General features: G+C 35.6%; 1 protein-coding gene across 4 annotated transcripts in view; it reads right to left on the bottom strand.

Annotated features, from left to right (window-relative positions):
* Window positions 1-18,799, bottom strand: part of PCDH9 (protocadherin 9) — a 711,092-nt gene that overhangs the window by 670,241 nt on the left and 22,052 nt on the right. Inside the window, exon 3 of one of the 4 annotated variants that reach the window (XM_072850110.1) lies at window positions 8,507-9,690. The exons of the other annotated variants lie outside the window; for them this stretch is intronic. Within the exon in view, the coding sequence (XP_072706211.1) occupies window positions 9,685-9,690 (6 nt within the window). The 3' untranslated portion in view covers window positions 8,507-9,684. Of the gene's footprint in view, window positions 1-8,506; window positions 9,691-18,799 lie in introns of those variants that run through there. 4 annotated transcript variants of the gene reach the window in all.

Raw genomic sequence — 18,799 nt, 5'->3', positions numbered from 1 at the left:
GCAAGTATGGACAGTATCCGGAGCCTCTTCTAGAAAAGTGCAGCCACAGCCCTATAACTACTGTTATTCCTAAAATAAAGGGTGATTCAGATGGCCCTCCCAGGCTGCAATACCGGGCTTCCTCTGTAATCAAGTAACTGCATAGTCAGACTCGGGAAGACATTTAAGTGACTCCATCCAATGATTTTAATGGGGCATAGACTCCTAAATACTTCTGTGGGCAGGACCTGTAGTGCAGTCTGCCTAACCTTAGATATCACTAACTCTTCCCATTGACTTCATAGGCAACCCTGGGGAGTAGGATGTCTGAAAGCTTACTGCTGTTCCAAATCTAAAGCAGGTATGTAAAAGTAGATGCCCTGACTTTTGCTTCAGTGATTCTGATGAGATAAGAGAAAAAGAAAGTAGTCTGGCTCCAACCTTCATTATGATTTTATGTAAATTATTTTAAGTAAGGATTCTTACCCTCCAGTGTTCGAGGATCCTGAAGTTGAATTACTTTTTAAAGCTAGTTTAGCAAACTTTCAAATATTTCACAAACTAACTTCATATTTGCTTGGAAATCCACACTGAAGGCAGGTGTATGGGTGCTCCAGTATCATAAAAGCACCTTTAAATATCTCTTAGTGTTTTTTTTTCATCTACCTATCCATACTTGCATTATAGAAACAGTAAATTCTCTCTCATGAAAAAAATCACTCTGGAGAATTACTTATTCAGATAAGATTTTTTACAACACCTATAGGCTGATTGTCTATTTAGTTGTTACGAAATGTTATTTAAAAGTCTCTAAAAAGGACTACCTACAAGACTGTCTAAAGAAAAATCTAAGAAGATTGTGGTGATGGATGAAAAGGAACAAAAAATTAGGGTAAATTAGCTTGCACAGGATTTCACAGATATTTCTACAGAGGCCTGCTCTTTGTACTAATTTTACAGAATTTCTTCATAAAGGTAGATCCTTGCAAATTGTCTCATCACTGTGCCTGAATGAGCTCTCAAATTACAAATATATATATATACTAGAAAGCATTCTCCTAGGCTGAAGTTCTGGCATCAGGCTTAGACAGGAAAGGAAGCCATGGAAAACAGAAACCTCAGTCCCGAATCCTAAAAGGTTACTGTTCTCAGTAAAAAAGCTCAGCTATTTACAACACGAGGCACAAAAAGATACCAAACAGCTTCCCCATAGCCCAAATGAATGACACATCTGGCTTTGATATTCATTCCCTTTCCAGCAAATCGCTGTACTAAGCTAGGATTTTCAAAATGTCTATCACTTTACATATATAGATTTAATTTAATTTAAAACAAGGTTCATTTTATAAATGCATTGTAGCTTCAAAGACAGGCTTCTTAAAAATTATTGTATGAGAGCTTCCCATGGTTTCCATGGAAATGACCTTTCACTATTTCCATGGTAATGGATCTAGTTTTATATATATTTCTCTTTTATGAGACTTTATTATACCAACAAAGCTAACATCCAGAATACAGTCCTTAACTTACGGATGCGAACTCACTAAGAGAAATAATCTGACTCCCAAGCCCCATGGGCACGCTAAGCTTTTGTATGTCTTTTTAATACTGTGTGAGTAACAGAGTTTTGAAAAAGATCACCTACTGCATATTGTCAGTAGAGAAATGCTGATATATTTTGCTCATTGCTATGTTCCTAAAGGAGTGTCTGGATTCATCTGCAGTAGTCTTTTCCAGACTGCTCCACTGCTCCCAAAGGCAGAACAGCTGGAAAAAAAGAATGGATTGAGAGCTCAGAGTCTTTTATAAATTCCAAGCTGTTGATCATATCCCGCTGTGAAAGAAATATTTTGCTAGTGCATTTATTGAAAATCTATAGGTCTTTGAAATTACATATCTTGGCTTGTTGGTCTCTCTTTCAGAATTTATGCTTGAAATAGTTTTTCTGTTCCCTTGTTCATTTTTTTATCATTATGGTTATTGTTGCTGTCATCAAAAGCTAAAATCCTCTTCTTCACCCAGGAGACAAAAAGAATGGAAGTAGTGGATTCAAAGCTGTAATACTGAGAGCAACAGAGCAACTGAGGTAGCCCCATCCCCAGCATCCTTGACACCTAAAAAAACCCAGCTAGACCTAAGGTGTTAAGTGCCTTAAGGTGTTATGGAGATGGGGCTTGGACAGGACTGCGCTGCCACTGAGGTTCACAGATAAAAATCCATACCCTCCGGAGTGATGCTCCAGTAAGGTGAAATTTGGAAGAAAATTCCAGAAATATTTCAGTAAAGCTTCTTCCATCCCAGTCACAATATCTAGGGTTTAATAATGAAGCAAATCCCACCCATTCAGAAAAAGTAAACAAAAGAAATCTGTGAGGAAACCCTTACAGAAGCACAAATTCCTCAGAGAAAGAGAAAACCGCTAAGATAGATTGTCATCAACCTGATTGAGCAATTTTGTCTGACTCATACATAATTGGTGATGATGTATAAGAAAGAAAGAATTCTAGCCTGTCATTCAGATTTGAGTTTTCTGGGCTAGCCGTTAGAAAAATACCAATTTATGAGTAAGCTAGACACAAGTTAGACACAGGTGGCTGCAAGACAATGATTGCAAGAAACAAAGGTAAAAGAGCCACTTTTCAGCATAAAATTTAATTTTAATGCCTTTTTTTAAAACTAAAAAATAGGTCAAAGTAGTTGGTGGTTAGAGGGTTTGCTCCTAGAAATATCCTAAGAATTAACTCCTTCATTTTCTTCAAAGGAGATGATTTATATGACCAACATATAAATCACTTGCCATTAAGTGGTCAATTTTTATAAAAACACATATATCACTTTACATTACTGTTAAAGAATAACTGAAATGCTAGGATCATCACTTATGCTTTTTGTTAAGGTATTGCAATCACAATGACTATGAAGGCCTCAGCCTGCCATCACTGAAAACATTCAGCTCCATAATCCACATTTCTGAATGAAGTGCATTGCAAGTAATGTATTTTATTCTATATATTGAACTCATAGCCTTGGACAGAGAAATACTGAGGCTGGAAATACTTAGACAGAACACTCAAAAAAATAGGAGGTCTGAAAAAACTGACCTCATCTAGCTTTAAATCTCTACAGGGATGTCACAGCTCATGTCTACACATAAGCTACTTAACCTCTGGGTTTAAATTCACAAGACTGATTTTGGGCACCTACTTTAGGATGAAATTAGATAAATCAAACCCTCAAATTGTTTATTTCTCTCCACTAACCATAACTAGGTGATTAGATCATTCAGTCAGATGAATTTAATCCAAGATAATTGCAGAAGCAGGCAGCTGATAATACTAGAGGACAGCATTTTTCTCAGAAACTATTCCACTTACATAGAATTTTGTGCCACCAGTTCTTTACAGAAAATATTTAAAAGAGTTTTAAAACTGATTCTTCTTAGTGAAGTTGGTATTTTTATTGATAATTCTAATTTTAAATAAATTGTTATTATTTTAAATCTTGGGGGGGGGCATAAAATCCTTAAAATAGGTCTTTTTAAAGAAGGCTTGAAGCCTTTACTTAAGTGAAATATTTACTTTTGGCAACCAGCTATTTTTGGATATGAGAGTGAATTATTTTTTCCCTTAAATAATGTTGATTTCCCATTTATTTCTACCATAGCTTGACATTCTTGTCACACTTACAAAGACAGACTACCTAATTTCTTGTCATGGTCTATAGCAAAGATGTTTACAATGGTATTTGTATAGTGATTTGGATCAGAACAGTAATATACTATTTCCACTTTTAAAGGTATAACTCTAGGTGATGTCAACATTTGCCTCCAACAAGATAATACTGTGTCATCCTGAAAAAGAGCTATATCAGCAAAAGAGACTATCTAAGAAAGAAAATTAATTAGGGAAAAAAAAAAATCAATATTTTGCAAGCCTGGAAAGACTAGGCCAGCATAAGAGAAGAAAAAAAAACAGCAATAAAACAAACCCAGGAAAAAGGCATATCAAAATACTTTTTTAAATAAAGCATAAAATCACAAAGAAGCATGGAGGCTTAACACTGTTGAAGCTTTCTTACTGTACCCCTGTGGCATGCAGGTATGTCACCACAGAGCCATAAGTCTCCTATCAGAGACTTCTATAAAAAGAAGCATATCAATTGCAAAAATAATTGTTTTACAACCATGGTTTAAAAGTACACATGGAGATAAATACCAAGTGTACAGGTTGTAAAATGATGTCTCCTAGTCCTGTCATTGAAGCACACACAACTCCAGCTCCTTCCACTGCTATCTCGCATGAAGGACAGAGTAGTGACATTCTTGTTTGCAAATTAAAAATATCCTAGGATAGGTTCTGTAACTGGCCTCTGTGGTCACCTTCTCTTACTAAGGAACATATGATTTTTCTGGCATGAAATGAGAGTTGTCTCTGTGATCTCTGAACATGCCTTTGCAAAGGCTAGTTTGAAGAAGCTGGAGCAAAAAAAGCTTTCCAAACCACTGATAATGCTATTGTCAGGCATATTGCTGTGTACTATCAGACCGAAAAAGGAATGCTTCTGACAGCAAAATGAGCTCTTACGTTATTTTGTAATTAACATATGTTCCAAATGATAGATTGTGTTTCAAGTATTTAACATTAAAATAAGAAACTAAAAGCAAAAGGAGGGATGATGTGACACGTCTGGGATTGGATTCACTTGTGTAATCTTTCTACACTATATTTTCTGATCCATCTAAACAGCTTTGTAACTGGTTAAAGAATGTCCCATGCCTCCCAACTGTACAAACTGTCATAGCCATTTAGATTCAGAAAAGGATTATGTTCTCCGCTGTTTTTAATTAACATATTTCTGGCCATAGTCAAAGCAGTACTGAGCAATTTCCATTTAACATTTCTCATGTATCTGAATTCTAATCCACCCACTCCTTTTGATAAGACATTGAGTAGTGACCTGAAAATAGCACTGCAAAGTAGTTTGAGAAATAACTTGGGGGGAGAAAAATTGCAGTGTCAAAAATCTGTTAACCATTGGTTACTAATTTAAACTGCTAATGATCTAACAGAGCTGGAGATAAGATTCCTATTGATTAGCTAAGGTTGGCAAAACATTAACTCCAAAAAATAACTCTGTACATAGTTACATTTGCAAGGGAAACAAGCTATAAAAAGAAGAAAGAACAACTCTGCCACATACTAGTGGCAATGAATGCAATAGCTGTGAAGGTCTGTGAGGGGAAATGACATGCGTTTCTCCATACATTTACATTTTAAAGTTTTAATGAAAGCACATTGTCAGGGAATGCCAAGCCCACTATGTGTTTTCCCTTTGCAGTGCTGTGACAAGATCCTGCTTCATGTTGCAAGCAAGAAAACATTTTGTATTAAATGCAAAGTGAATATGCAAGAATGAAATCAAACAAGTTCCTCCAGCAAATCTGCTCCCCATCAAAAATGTAGGGGAAGCCTTTTTCAAAGACAAAAATGTTTTACTCCATTTCTTATGAAGCAGGCTCTTATCAGGTATTTAGACAATGGCTGTTGGAAAATTCCCCCTTCAAGAAAGCTGCAAAGACAAGATGCTGAAGCACTTCCTGAAACTTCAGCAAAATAATTTCTTCTATTGAGAACATAAAATTTAAATAAATACATGCATATAGAATAACAGCCCAAGTCTGACTGTTAAATGCTTTTTAACATCTAACTTCATGGATTGATTGTATCACTTGATATAGAAAAACCTGCAACAACAAAAAAATATAACGTTCATAAGATCAAAATAAGATTTAATTTAGAGCTCTTTCTGTAGGGTATTGTTTTTGAGTTTATCTATGTTCAAATACTAAATTAAATTGTTCCCCTGGGTTCATAATAAACTATGTTTTTCTTTCTTCCTTTGATGACAGCTATCAGTGAAGAGGTTTTAGTTCATCCTACCCCCCTCCTGCTACAGCTGGCTCCAATCCCTCTCTTTTTTTTTTTTTTTTTTGCCAGAATCTGGCTCTTATTAAGCTAGACAAGGTTTATGTTGGTGTATAGTATTCAGTATGAATAAATGGCATAGAAATGTGTGCATCAGTCTCACGTGTAGCTATTAAAAAAAATCCCAATACTTGAAGAAAGTTACCATACCCTAATTCAACTACAGCTTTGTTTTTACCACTATTTTACCAAGATATTGCAGTATTATAAAATTTTATAAAATGAAACTGAGGATGGGACTTCTACTTATGGACACCAGGGATTATTTTTTCTGTCATTGAGATCAAATTATTTAAAAATGAAGGCAGGGGCCGTCGACCTTCGCTAAATTCAGATTCTGCACAGGGGATCAACCTATTCAGCACTGGCTCTCACAAGCCCTGGCACACCAGTGAGCACTTCTAAGTGCGATATGGAATGGGGCCCCTCGCAGATTTAGCTGCCAGCTAACATAAGCCTGGGTTACACAATCAGGTTCTAAATTAGGCTAATCACTTAACTTTGGCAGTAGTAACGCAATAAAAAGATTCATCATTCATAATGGAGAAGGTGAAGATGTGAACCTTAGCAAAAAGACACAAAGTCATACATCAAGAGACAATTATGAGTCTCAGATACCAGCAAGCCAAGCACGCGAAGACTAGCGTCAAATCAGGCAACAGACAATGCGCTGACTTTTGTTCCTGATGACAGTGAGTGTTTTGTTTATTCTGTTGTACAATAATGCTGGTGTATTTTTTCTGTTCTCTGGCTATATTTGCAAGAAAAGTACATGATCCTACCTCCTTTTGGTGATCAGTGTTTCCTCCCATGAGAATACTTGAACATCCATTCCCATTTCCAGAATTAAAAGTGAAAATGGTTCTCTCATTTGGAGTATCAGTGTTTCACTGTAATTGAGTGTTGAGTTAACCCTATAGCAGATCTTTAATGAGATAAATGTTATTAAAGACTGAAAAAAATAGCCAAGTATGGTGAAACTATCTATCTCTTTAGAGATCTGAGGGCTCTCTTTAGAGCCTGAATTTCAGATTATTTTTTGAAGACAATTCAAAACTGTTCTTCAGTCTTTTATGAAGGAGTCACTCAAAAAGAAAGATCTGATTTTCTGTAGGAATAGCACAATTAAATTTAAGGCATTTCTTAAGTAAAGTATTCAGCTGAGTATTTTCTGCCATTAAGATAATTAGGTCTAATTTTGCCTTGGACCTTAGTTGAAGCTTTGCAGTGAGAAATAATTTCTAGAAGAGTTTTACCTATTTAAACAGACAAGTTAAATAGGGGATTTTGAAAGACATATAGATTTCTACCTCATTCTCAAACCAGATTTACTTGACATCAGAATTACATTTCTAATGTGCAAAAATCTAGCTAACCATAGTTAAGGAGCTATACTGGGATTTCTGAATGGGAATTATCAAGCTATGTATGTTTTCAGATATGCAGATCTACAGTGCCAGTGAAAGCATCTTGAAAAATTACAATCTCATGATAATACAGGTAGGCCATATGGCGTTGTCAAACATGTACACCGATGACCTAAAACTATGTCACTAGCAATTTTAATAGTGACATCAATGGGACAATGATAAATGTTTTTTTAAATTTCATCCATAAAATTAAAAGCCTAGTCCTCTCTTGGTTAAGTAAACAGCTAAATAGTAGTAAATTTCATGGGGAATAGACTATTTTATCCTCAAAAGAAAAATTATACCATCCTCTTGCTTAACCTTTTCAGTCACTGCTAAACATATAGCTAAATGGAAACTTCTACTTCTGAGCAAAACAATTGTCACTTTTTTTCCAGATGGGGAAGGACAGAAATGAAAAATAATCGTTATTCCAAACACTACAGAGCTTAATTACCTTTTTACTCAGGCAAATTCCCCATTGAGGCCACTAACATTTTTACCTCAATCACTACTGAATCATCTAATAATAAAATAGCATTAAAAACAAAAGATATGGAGAATAAAAATGACAGCTTGCAACACATTTGACTGTGTACCATACCATAGCATCTTTCTCCAATATTGTATATTTACTTTTTGTTTCCATTGGGAGCTATAAATCAGATTTTTAGATATTCTAAAATAAACACATGTTGTTCTCTATGTTTTCCCCACTATTTCATCCAACTCATTCCGTATCGTCTCCTGGATTGAGCTGATACACAAAATACAGTATACATTTTATCTCACTCTTCAAGTCCAATACAGAGAGTTTCTTCAACACAGACTGAATCTCCAGCAGAAATTACAGAAGTGCCAGGAGATGCTGTGTTAAACAGATCAGCAATCTCTAATTCAGTGAAGACAGCTCTTAAGTAAATGGAAATACTGTAGTTTGTGATATGGCACACCTGATTTAAATCATGATGATGTTATGTTAAACACCGATTTACACATACTCAAGGAATGTGGAACTTAGTCAAGGTACCAGTTTAAAAAGATTTCAATAAGAAAATTCAACACAAAGCCTCAACATTGTACAAAACAACTTCTGAAACTTTATTGTGAATTTTAAAGTACATTTAGAAAGGATCTTATCCTTAATATCATTAATTAAAAATAAATTTGAAAGAAATCCACATACTAGTAGTTTAAGCAAAGTTCAGTACAGACTTTTTGAAGTCACAATATATACATTGCATGAGAGTGCAATAAGCTTCCAATTACATTAGTTATATATTTTTAAATAAAGAGGTTTGATTTGACATGTGTGAGAGGCATACTGTTTACAATGAAAATGTTTTACAAAATATAGCAAAGGAAAAATGGAATTTAATACATTTGGAATGTACAACTACTTTATACGCTTTTTAGGTAGTTCTTTACTCAAAGTGTACAAAGGTCCATTTTTGAAAGGACACCTGTTTGTTTGCACTGTCCAACACTGATTAGAAATGATAGTTTTAAAGATTCATTACTATACATATCAGTGAATTCTTATTCAACTCAGTGGCCACTACAATGAAGAAAATATTACAGAATCATTGACAGCATCTTCTTCTCTCCTAAACTATGCATAGATAAATACATAGCAATGGTGCCTATTACTACAATAAAAGTGAAATGCTTCACCTGATTTTTGCAGCTATTCTTTGCATAAATATAATGTATTATATATATTAGTTTATTTAACAATCAATTGATTGCTTAACACTCAGTAACGTATAGAAGTACATACACTGCTATCCTTAAATATTTTCCACTCTGTAGTGGCTCATAAGATTCAAAAAATCAACACTGTAAATTCATAATTCTCAACCTGGGGGAAGACTATCCCTCAGATGGACTGATACTACTTATACAAGTTAAACCATATTATGAATCCATAGTGTCCACCTCCAAAATACATAACAGGAGTAATATAGTATACTGTGGCTACTAACTACTGCATAATCATTATATAGGAAATTGTCACATCAACTGTTTTACATTTATGATTACTCATTACATTATATCACACACAGAGCAAAACTTTCCCAACAGATGTAACTCCTTTTCCACAGTTTTCCATGTTTTAGAGAAAAATCATCACACAGTGACAAAGTTATGTCTTGAGAAGTATGCAAAATGTGTTTCCTTTTTCATGATCGAAAAGTGAGCAGCAAACAATTATTTTACAATCAGGATGTAAAATTACATCTTTAAAGAGAAAGTCAAGTTTTTGGCACCACAATTAAACAAACCATGTATTGAGGGTGTGGGACTGTCACTCAAAACTGTGGGAAAAGCATACGAGAAAATTAGTTAACCAATAATGAATTAAAAGTTGTACTTTCCTTTCAAACAGAGCACAGTAGGGTTATGTGATTTGTGTCCAACCACTCTGCAATGTCTTATCTGAACAGCTCAAAGCATTGCAAAGGACAAGACAGCTTTGCATTCATTATTGCTAAAATAAAAGGAATATGCTGAAATGTGTAATAACCGACAGTGGATTTTTAACTGCCACCAAGGATGTCTGGGACTTTAAGATCTGCAGAAGAGAGCACACTATTTCTTTTAAGCACACGGGGAGGGTGGACAAAATTCCACCCTATGTGGATTTGCTTACCTACTTTTCCTGGACTTCTTCACCATAGTTAAAATGAAGCCCTCTTGCACCAAAGACCCTCACTGTCTTTTCAATATAACTGTCTCTTCTATGGACAAAAAGTGTACTCTCTCTCTGCAGAACACTACCTAATAGCAGTGATGACTTAGAGGGCAGACACTCCAATTCAGATGTAATCCACTTTTGCCTGGGCTACTAATCCTGAAACCTCTCTTTGCTTTTTCATGCTAAATGTAGTAGACTAGGCTTTCAGCTGTCATCCCCGTCAACAGCAGGAAGAAATGATAATAATTTTGCAGATGCACCTGATATTTTTCACTTTTGCTGTCCACTAACCCACCAGAAACTTCATGGTGAAAAGCTATAAAAATATGCACCCTGATTTTGCCTAATATATATGCAATAAGAGTGCAGCATGCCCACCAACTTCTATCATGCTACACTTGCCTGTCCACCACACGCAGCAGCAGGGTGAGACCTATGGATTGCCTCAGGAACCCGAAGGGAAGGGAAATGAGAAGTCCCTGGAATGGCTCCTGGAGACAAGACAGGTTTAGAGAAAACACTAACGGCATGCTGACAGGCTGTACTATAAGACTTCTTTTTTTAAAACATAATAATAATAACCAGAAGCTTTACCCATCAGAAACCTGCCCAGTGTTTCTGTATTAGAGTGTCACTTCAGGTTAAAAAGAAATCTTTTAGCTTACATTATGTGGCACATTTTTTCCCTATTGCTGTTTTAAAGACACAAAATAGCCCACCCCTTCCTTTCATATCTTCAAAGAGGATAACTGAAGCTTTCCAGGATCCTTGACAGCTTAAGTATACAGTAGGAATAGTTGACAATTACATTTGCTTTTCCCAGTGCACAGAAAGGATGGCTAATGGAATTAATGAATCGTTTGCTGTTCCACTAGTAAAAAGCCTAAATAACAACATGACCTTCAGTCAACGCTGCCGAAGAAGCATTTCCTTAAACAATTCACAATACTTGAGAGATGACCTCAGACAGTAACATAGATGTGTTTGTGATTTTTCTTTTTTAATTTTCTCTCTCTTGTGTAGTTCTACATAGGCAAAAGTTTAACCCTTTGCACCAGTTGCTATTTTCCCTAAAGACTGTGTTTATACCAAACTGGGAAGAAAGGAAAAGTATCTTGCTCCTAAGGTTAAGTTCAACTATCATGAACACAACATAGATCTAAAACTTCCACTTAAGTCAAAAAAATACTCCCAAGTTTAGATTTTTCTCAGAGAGGTAATAAACAAAGTTTAATAGATAAGTTCCTTTCCAAAGAAAAGTTAGAGTTTTAAAAATAAAGCTGAATAGCTCTCTTCTTGCTTCTCCTTGTTTCTATTTCATGTAAATCCACTGCCATCAGTGGTGGGATTCTTGGTTTAAACCAGTGTGAAAAGAAACCAAGTATCTGTTAACAAACTTCTGATGTTTGATAGTGCTAAAGTTTATTAAAAATACATTAATATCGCATAAGGACTTGGAGCTAAGATTGTTATTGTTGTTTTGAAATGGATATTTATCAAAGGGATAGAGTGGGTTTATTTAACAACAGGTCAGCACATGAATGCAGACTGCAAACCAATTTTTATATATACATATTTTTAAGTTCTAAAGCTGGAAACACTCTTCCTAAACAGGAACTGTATTCCTTAATTATCTTTGAAGAGAAGGGTTGGACTAACCCTACATTTTTAATCTTTTCTAGGATTTAGTTTAGCAGGATAAGAGGTTATAGCAGAGTAAAAAAATGATTTAGTACAGTACCTACAATCCACTGATGCTTAATATAGTTGATCATTGAAATACTTAAAATGATAGTATTAAGTGATTTATGTGGTTGATGACATAAATGTTTATGACAGCCTTAGCCACATGTTGCATCCACTTGACTTTCACGCACTTTATTTGAAGACATGCATGTGTAAAGATCAGTAACAATTGCCAATTTGCCTGATCTACCACATCACCATACAAAAAACTGCTACAGATTTTCCCCCTCAGGTGCAATTTTGTCATACTCCATTAATCCTTTCAATCCTCCCCCAATCCTGTGGACTTGTTATTTAGTAATCCCTGATTGTTGTGGTGAAGGAACATTGGAAAGTCTCTTCTGTCCACAAGGCAGAAAATTACAATGGTCATCTATTAAATTTGGCTCTTACAGTGCCCACTTGGATCAAGCCTGCTTGTCACAATTACAACCACTAGCCATAACATCAGGACAAATTATCACCGACATCCAAAATGTCAATTTTAAACTAATTTTGTGTCTCATAAAGTGTCGGCTCTCCAATACCCAGACAAAGACAGAAGCCCAGCTGTATTTTTAAGGAGGGGGAAAAAAATCTTAAATCAACACACCACTAGCTTCATTCACTTATGCATGTCAGGTTTTCAGTTTTCAACTCCCAACTGGGAACTCTCCCACATGATTGCAACCTATTGTGCAACTGAACAACTTGGCTTTCTTCCACTTGAGTCTGTTAAAGAGAGATTACTGGGAGCATTCCTTTCCAGGGCTGCTCTTGTTAAATATGAGATTCTCTATAAACACCGGTATTTCTCTTTTTAATTCCATGTTTTTACACTGCAAAGTAATCTGTCTGGATCTCTCTCTCTCATATGCACATGCACCTACATGCACATGCACAAAGCCACAGGGTTTCTATCCCAAATCAAGTATGTGTATCCCTATCTTTTTTTCCCATGCAGACAGAAGTCAAATTAATCTATTTTTTTTAGGAAAACAAACAAAAAAAACCCCAGCCTTTCATCAGCTTGATTAATTTAAACGTGTAAACCTTGGTTTAATACTACTGACATGAAAAAATAACAGCTACAAGCTCCTAGCCAGGATTTCTGATTGATTATCTAGTGAAGCCTTTACAGAAAAGCTTGTTTGCTTATTAGTTGTACTAAGGCCTGTATTCAGTGACATATCCAACCACAATCTTTAACTGAGAAAAAACTGACTGAATATTTAGATATTTTAATTCTGAAATACAATAAATAGGGAAATAAAGAAGCAAATAAATCACAGAGTATAATGAAACAGCCAAAGCTTCACAATCAACCACAAAATAGAGGAAATCTTAAAATAAACCTCTTCTTAGTTATCTCAGATATTTAAAGTTGTAACATTTTATTTCTAAGAGCTGACTTGCCTTTTGGAAGTATTGTACTTTCACTACTATCTCATCCTTCAGAAGTCCAGCAAGATCTTATCCTTTCTACTAGAATAGCAGTCATGATAGTGATTACATGATCTACATGCTTGCCACACACCACTTACGTTTCTTAGCATACTGTTGCATGAATCACTCTTACTCACCCATGGGTGCAGTGTATACTACCTCCAGATCACTGAGCTAGTTTTGTTTCTGTTGATGTACACAGAGCATAACATGTGGAAAAAACTGTGCAGAAGAATCATATTTAAGGTTGGTGTGACTACCGAAGCCTAACCCAAACTTAACGCATTCTTTACCGAAAGGAAAACTGGAATTATTTTCTATGACAAGTTTTAAAAAATAGTTGAGATTTCCCTGTCAAATTTCAACATCTATAATACTAAATATAATCAGAAATTATCTATGAGTAATACCAGCCATGTGTCCTTGCAACATTGTTTAAAACAGCGGGACATTCTTACGGTAAAACACTTAGCAAAATGCAATTTCTTATATGAAAATAAAGGGCTCAAATGCAATTAGTTTAAGACATCTTAATGCATGCCGAGCAACAACACACATTCAATATCTGATAGAGAAATTTGACTGGAAAAGAAGGTTTGGGTGTCCAATTCTGACCCTAGCAGCTCTCTCAAAGTCATACTAGTAGTAGCAGACACCATGTACTTCAAAACAAGTCACAACAGTCTGCACTGCTGCTTACATTAGCCCAAACTACATTTACACATGGACTTTGTCTAAGGAGATGCTCAGGACAGGCCTTCTCATCAGCATGGGCAGGACCCAACCATGCCACGACCAACCGCACAAGCCATGCTCCTGACAAGGAGTTTATCTTCTAGCACAATGCAGTAGTGCTACACCCCTGCACACGGAAATCATGGTACTGACAGCTCACTCTCGATACCAGCACGGTGTTTCCCTGACTGAAAGTTTGAAGATAATATCTGCCCAGCTCCTGCAAGAACAAAGATTCATGTTGTTCCAATCCTGAAGACTTTTATGTCAAGAAACAAATACTAAAATGCAAGTAAACCTAAATGGAGTAAGAAATATTCATGTGGAGGTACCTCATGATCTCTTCCAGTTAGAAACTCTCTCCCTTCACATGCTAGCCGATGCCTTAATGACATCACTAGCTGTTTTAATACTCATTTAGACTGGAAACAGCAGGGATATAGTCAGGGAACTACCTGCTAAGGAGCCTGGCAGTTACAAACTGTTCATCCCTTCTGCCTTCTATCAGTGCTTTTGTCTAAAGTAATTCCTACAGCATGTATTCACCTCTGATGTATATATACCATAGGCCTCTGTGGGATAAGCTTCACGTTGATTAGGACTGCAATTGCACTAGATTTTTGGATGGTTCATTGGAGTGTCTGACATCTGATTTTAGTCTGTAAAATAAATCTTCAAATGTCATTAAATTAGATCCTCAGCTGTTTTCATAAACAAAGAGCACTACCTGAGGACTTGGTTCACTTCTCAACTTGAAAATGTAAAGCAGTTTTGGGTTAGTCATAAGAGAAATAATGTTGGTCTTTCTGAAAGTGTTGAAAATGACTTTGAACTTCCTTCTTATGACTCTTTATCTATTAACTATATATCAGTGCATGTTCTTTAGGCAACATGAATAATGTACCTTTGGCCAGCATCGTGTCTTTTCTTTAAGGTAGAATCCTCAGTATACTTCAACAAGTATATATAATCCTGTACATACATGCACATGTATATATCTGTACACATGCATAGTGACAAGGTGACATGATGACTGATACTATATTCTCCTTTCTTGATTTATTTTTATGCCTAACTAAACTAATATAGCTAAAATAACTAAAACAAAAAAAAATTAATAGAACTAAAGTAAGAAGTTAAAAATGTGAGGTACAGTCACTATTACACAGTAAAAGAATCACAACTTTGAGATGACGATGTAGTATGAAACTTGATCAAATTAGTCAGTTCATGGAGAGTTTCTCCTTGCACAAAACAGTACCTACCTGTTACAGTTTTAAGACAGTGTAGTTTATGTCTTGCTAATTTTTTTTCAGATTAGCTACTGTCATCACTAATGTTTCAATTTAAAATGTGCTAACCTCCAAATTAGATCACCTTTCAGGTGAAGTAGCAGACAACACCCTTAGGATTTAGTTCTGTGATCCTCATGAGTCTAACATGAGGCAAAAGGGTAGGCTTTTCAAAAGCACTTAGTATCAATTGTAAAATTCCCACTGATTTTAATAGAAGTCTTTTGCTAACCCTAAACCATTCTGATAAAAATTTCATCCCCTTATGAACTTAGGATTCAGTTATGTTGTGCACAGAAGCCAGTGCAGCTACTTGTAGATCAAATGCTACGCATAGTCAGTTTTCCAAAAACAAGCCCAAGCAGGTAATGCTAATCGCTGTTACCTTAGCAAATAAGAGAGTCATTGCAAAATAATGAAGATCATCTTAAAACAAATAAAGGGAAAGTCAAATGAGGGAGCACTTTAATATTCACCTTTGACAAGAAGAAGATTTCATTTCCAGCTGTTTCCATTTTTAATTGATGATTTTTTATGTAGTGAGTGAAAGCCAGCCAATTTTCTTCAGAGAAGTGCTCCTATTCTCTTAACTCGGTAAGAACTATATGCTTCTTATTGGTCTACTGCGCCATGGGGATGGGATAAAAAATGAAAGCAAGGATTTCTTTATTCTAGCCTGGAAAATTAACTGTTAAGCTCAGTGGGGGAAGAAACGAAGGTGGCATTTAGATATAACTAATTTAGTATCAAACCAAAGCAGAGAGCCTTCTTAGAGAAGAAAGAGACCAAAGGGAACACAAAATTGTACCTGAATTATTTCTGAGTCAATTCCTATAAAAGCAGAAGAACTTTCTTTTATGCTTAAATGGATTGCACATTTCCCTTTATAATATGCACATCGTTCACAGTTTTTAAAGATAATGTAATGAACAACAACTGCTAAGAAAGAAAGAATGATTTTTTTTTTTCAATACATTAAAGTGCAAGGGTCATTTGAAGATGAGGCATGGACTGCTTTTTAAAAAGCAGATTGTGAGATAGATCCTCAGTTGATATGAAATGACATAGCTCTGTTAAGTTTATCGTTCAATTAGAATGTAATGTAACTATGATTACAATTTGCTTACATTACCATATGTTACTAAAATAACAAACACAACTTGTAAATTTTGTTCTTTGCTTTATTTTGGCTGCTTTTAATTGCTTGGATTTTCTTTAATTGTAAAGAGAGTATGTTTGAGGGGATAAATTCTCACTTGTGCTGTCAGACCCGGCTAATCATTCCCTACTTATCCACATTTCTAAAGACCTAAGATTTTGCTTGAAAAGAGGCTTAGAAGCAATTGTCTTGTGTTCATTAATCCATAAACATTTGATTTCAAATCAGATTGCCAGCAGACATAACCTCTTTGCATTGCTACAACAGAGACTTGATTTGATTAATCAAACAGCTCTGATTCACTGAATTGTCTCCAGAATATTTGTCCCTGACAATACTATGCAAATAACTGCTGATTTTGTGCTGGCATTCTCAGCTTTATAAAACTGTTACATTTTCCTCCATGAAAACATCAAAATTTTATATCTAGTTCAATAACTATTCTACATAAGGGCCACTGCATCTAATGTATGTAGTTTTTAATCCACGTTCTATTCTTGCCTTTGAAAATAAGTGTTGCCTTTAAGATGTTGTTTCTCTACCTCAGTCTACCCTTTACTGAAATAATCAGTAATGATATTTCTCTATTGTAAAACACTTTAAAATTTATATAAATTATATAACCAAACTCTTCTTTTTAATTTTTAGGAGCTACGCAACATTATATGCCATATAAGTATTTTTGCCTCTTCTGTTTGAAATAGCTCTCATTTATGCAGATCCAAATGGATTGTTTTAGGAAACAGGAAAGCTTTCTAGTTCAAGATTCCAAAACCAAATATGCTAATTAAGCCTACATAGTTAATACTAACTGTTGCTAAAATAGCACAAGCCAGTAACATGCAACAGACATATGATTCACTTCATAACAAATAATGGTTACTCTGTGGGAGTATTTGATCATTCTCCTGTGAAATACAGCAAAGGTGAAAAAAAAGTAAGCCTGCGGTCAGGGCAAGAGAGAGGAAAACGGTAAGAATACTCTTGTTACCTTTGGTTAGACAATAGGAAGAGAAGCCAAAGCACCTTAAAGAGACAGAAAAACTAAGTCTGCAACCTCAGCAAAAAGAGCAGGAGTCACAAAACTTTCATCAGTAGATGTCTAAAAAGTGACAGTTCCCAAGCCACAGAAAAAAACCCGCATGGACTTCAAAGACCAACAGGAATCATGGACAGAAGGCTTCAGGGGAACTGTGAAAAACTGTAAAGGAAGCAAGTATCTCTTTTCTCCTGGGCTCTCTTAAATACTGCAGTTCCCAAACAAGGGTTGGTGCAAGTACTGATGCAACCAACTGGTTCACCCTGCTGGTTGACCCTGGGGAGCACTGTGTGACTAGCCCGATAAACTCCTCTGAGACTACCAAAGCTTTTGCTTTCCAGGAAAACATATTCACAATTAAAATGGTCAGCTCTTCACTATTGTGTCAAATACCTACCTTAACTGAGAATAGTCAAGAAACCTCAGCCAGCCTACAACGACTCTGCCAAAGTGCAGATTGGTTAGATTACGTTATTTCTCACTTTCCATTTGACACAATCTGTTTCTTCTTATGATTCAGAGAACTGAAGGATGGACCTTCTGGTATGATCTTAGTCTAAGCCCACCATATTGTTTTGGTAAGCTTCTTAACAAATACTTCTGTATATTAAATTGAGTATTTTCAGTATTCCTGGGAGATAAATTACATTACAAGCATTCAGTGTACATGCAGCCTCACCTCATTCATCATGTCATAAGATGATACACTAAATCATTCATGGGATAACTGATGTACTTATATTTCATAATTTACATGTATTACCATCAAAAATAAGTATGTTAGTACTTGCATCAGTTTCTTGTTTATGATTCGTGCTAGATTTTCCTTGCTGAAGTTTTAGTATTTATTGCATTTTGAACCATAGTGTGTGTATTCAATGGTAATTGCTTAAAGAGTTACAGAACAGTTGGTGATTTCTTTTCAGATTTTTGGCAGAGATTGAAGTCTCAGTACAAGTGGAAAAAAAATGCTCGTTTGTTTTAGAAATAAAAAGTGCGACTCTTTTGGTTATTATACTGGTAAAAACATGAGTAATTTCCCCAGAGAAAAGGAAGCAAAATGAGAGGAAAAAAGGATGCCAGAGTTTTAAGGAAGAGGTGCAAGACCCTCTCCACACCTCTAGAGGTAGCAAGCCTTTCTACATTAGCAATCTTGGTTCAAAACAGGGATGCGGTCAAAAGTGAAACTTCTTTTAGACTTTCAGCTACTCTCAACTGGGCTTTTGCCCAGCACGCAGATTAGCATAATACGCTGTCTGTGTTAAAAGAAAGGTCCATGACTTGAAACAGCAGGAGTGCTGCAAGTCAGAACAGAGTTGCTTGAAAGAACTGA

The sequence above is a fragment of the Ciconia boyciana genome, chromosome 1 (assembly GCF_034638445.1).
Source record: "Ciconia boyciana chromosome 1, ASM3463844v1, whole genome shotgun sequence".
Taxonomy (NCBI): domain Eukaryota; kingdom Metazoa; phylum Chordata; class Aves; order Ciconiiformes; family Ciconiidae; genus Ciconia; species Ciconia boyciana.
This window is presented reverse-complemented; position numbering and strand designations above follow the sequence as displayed.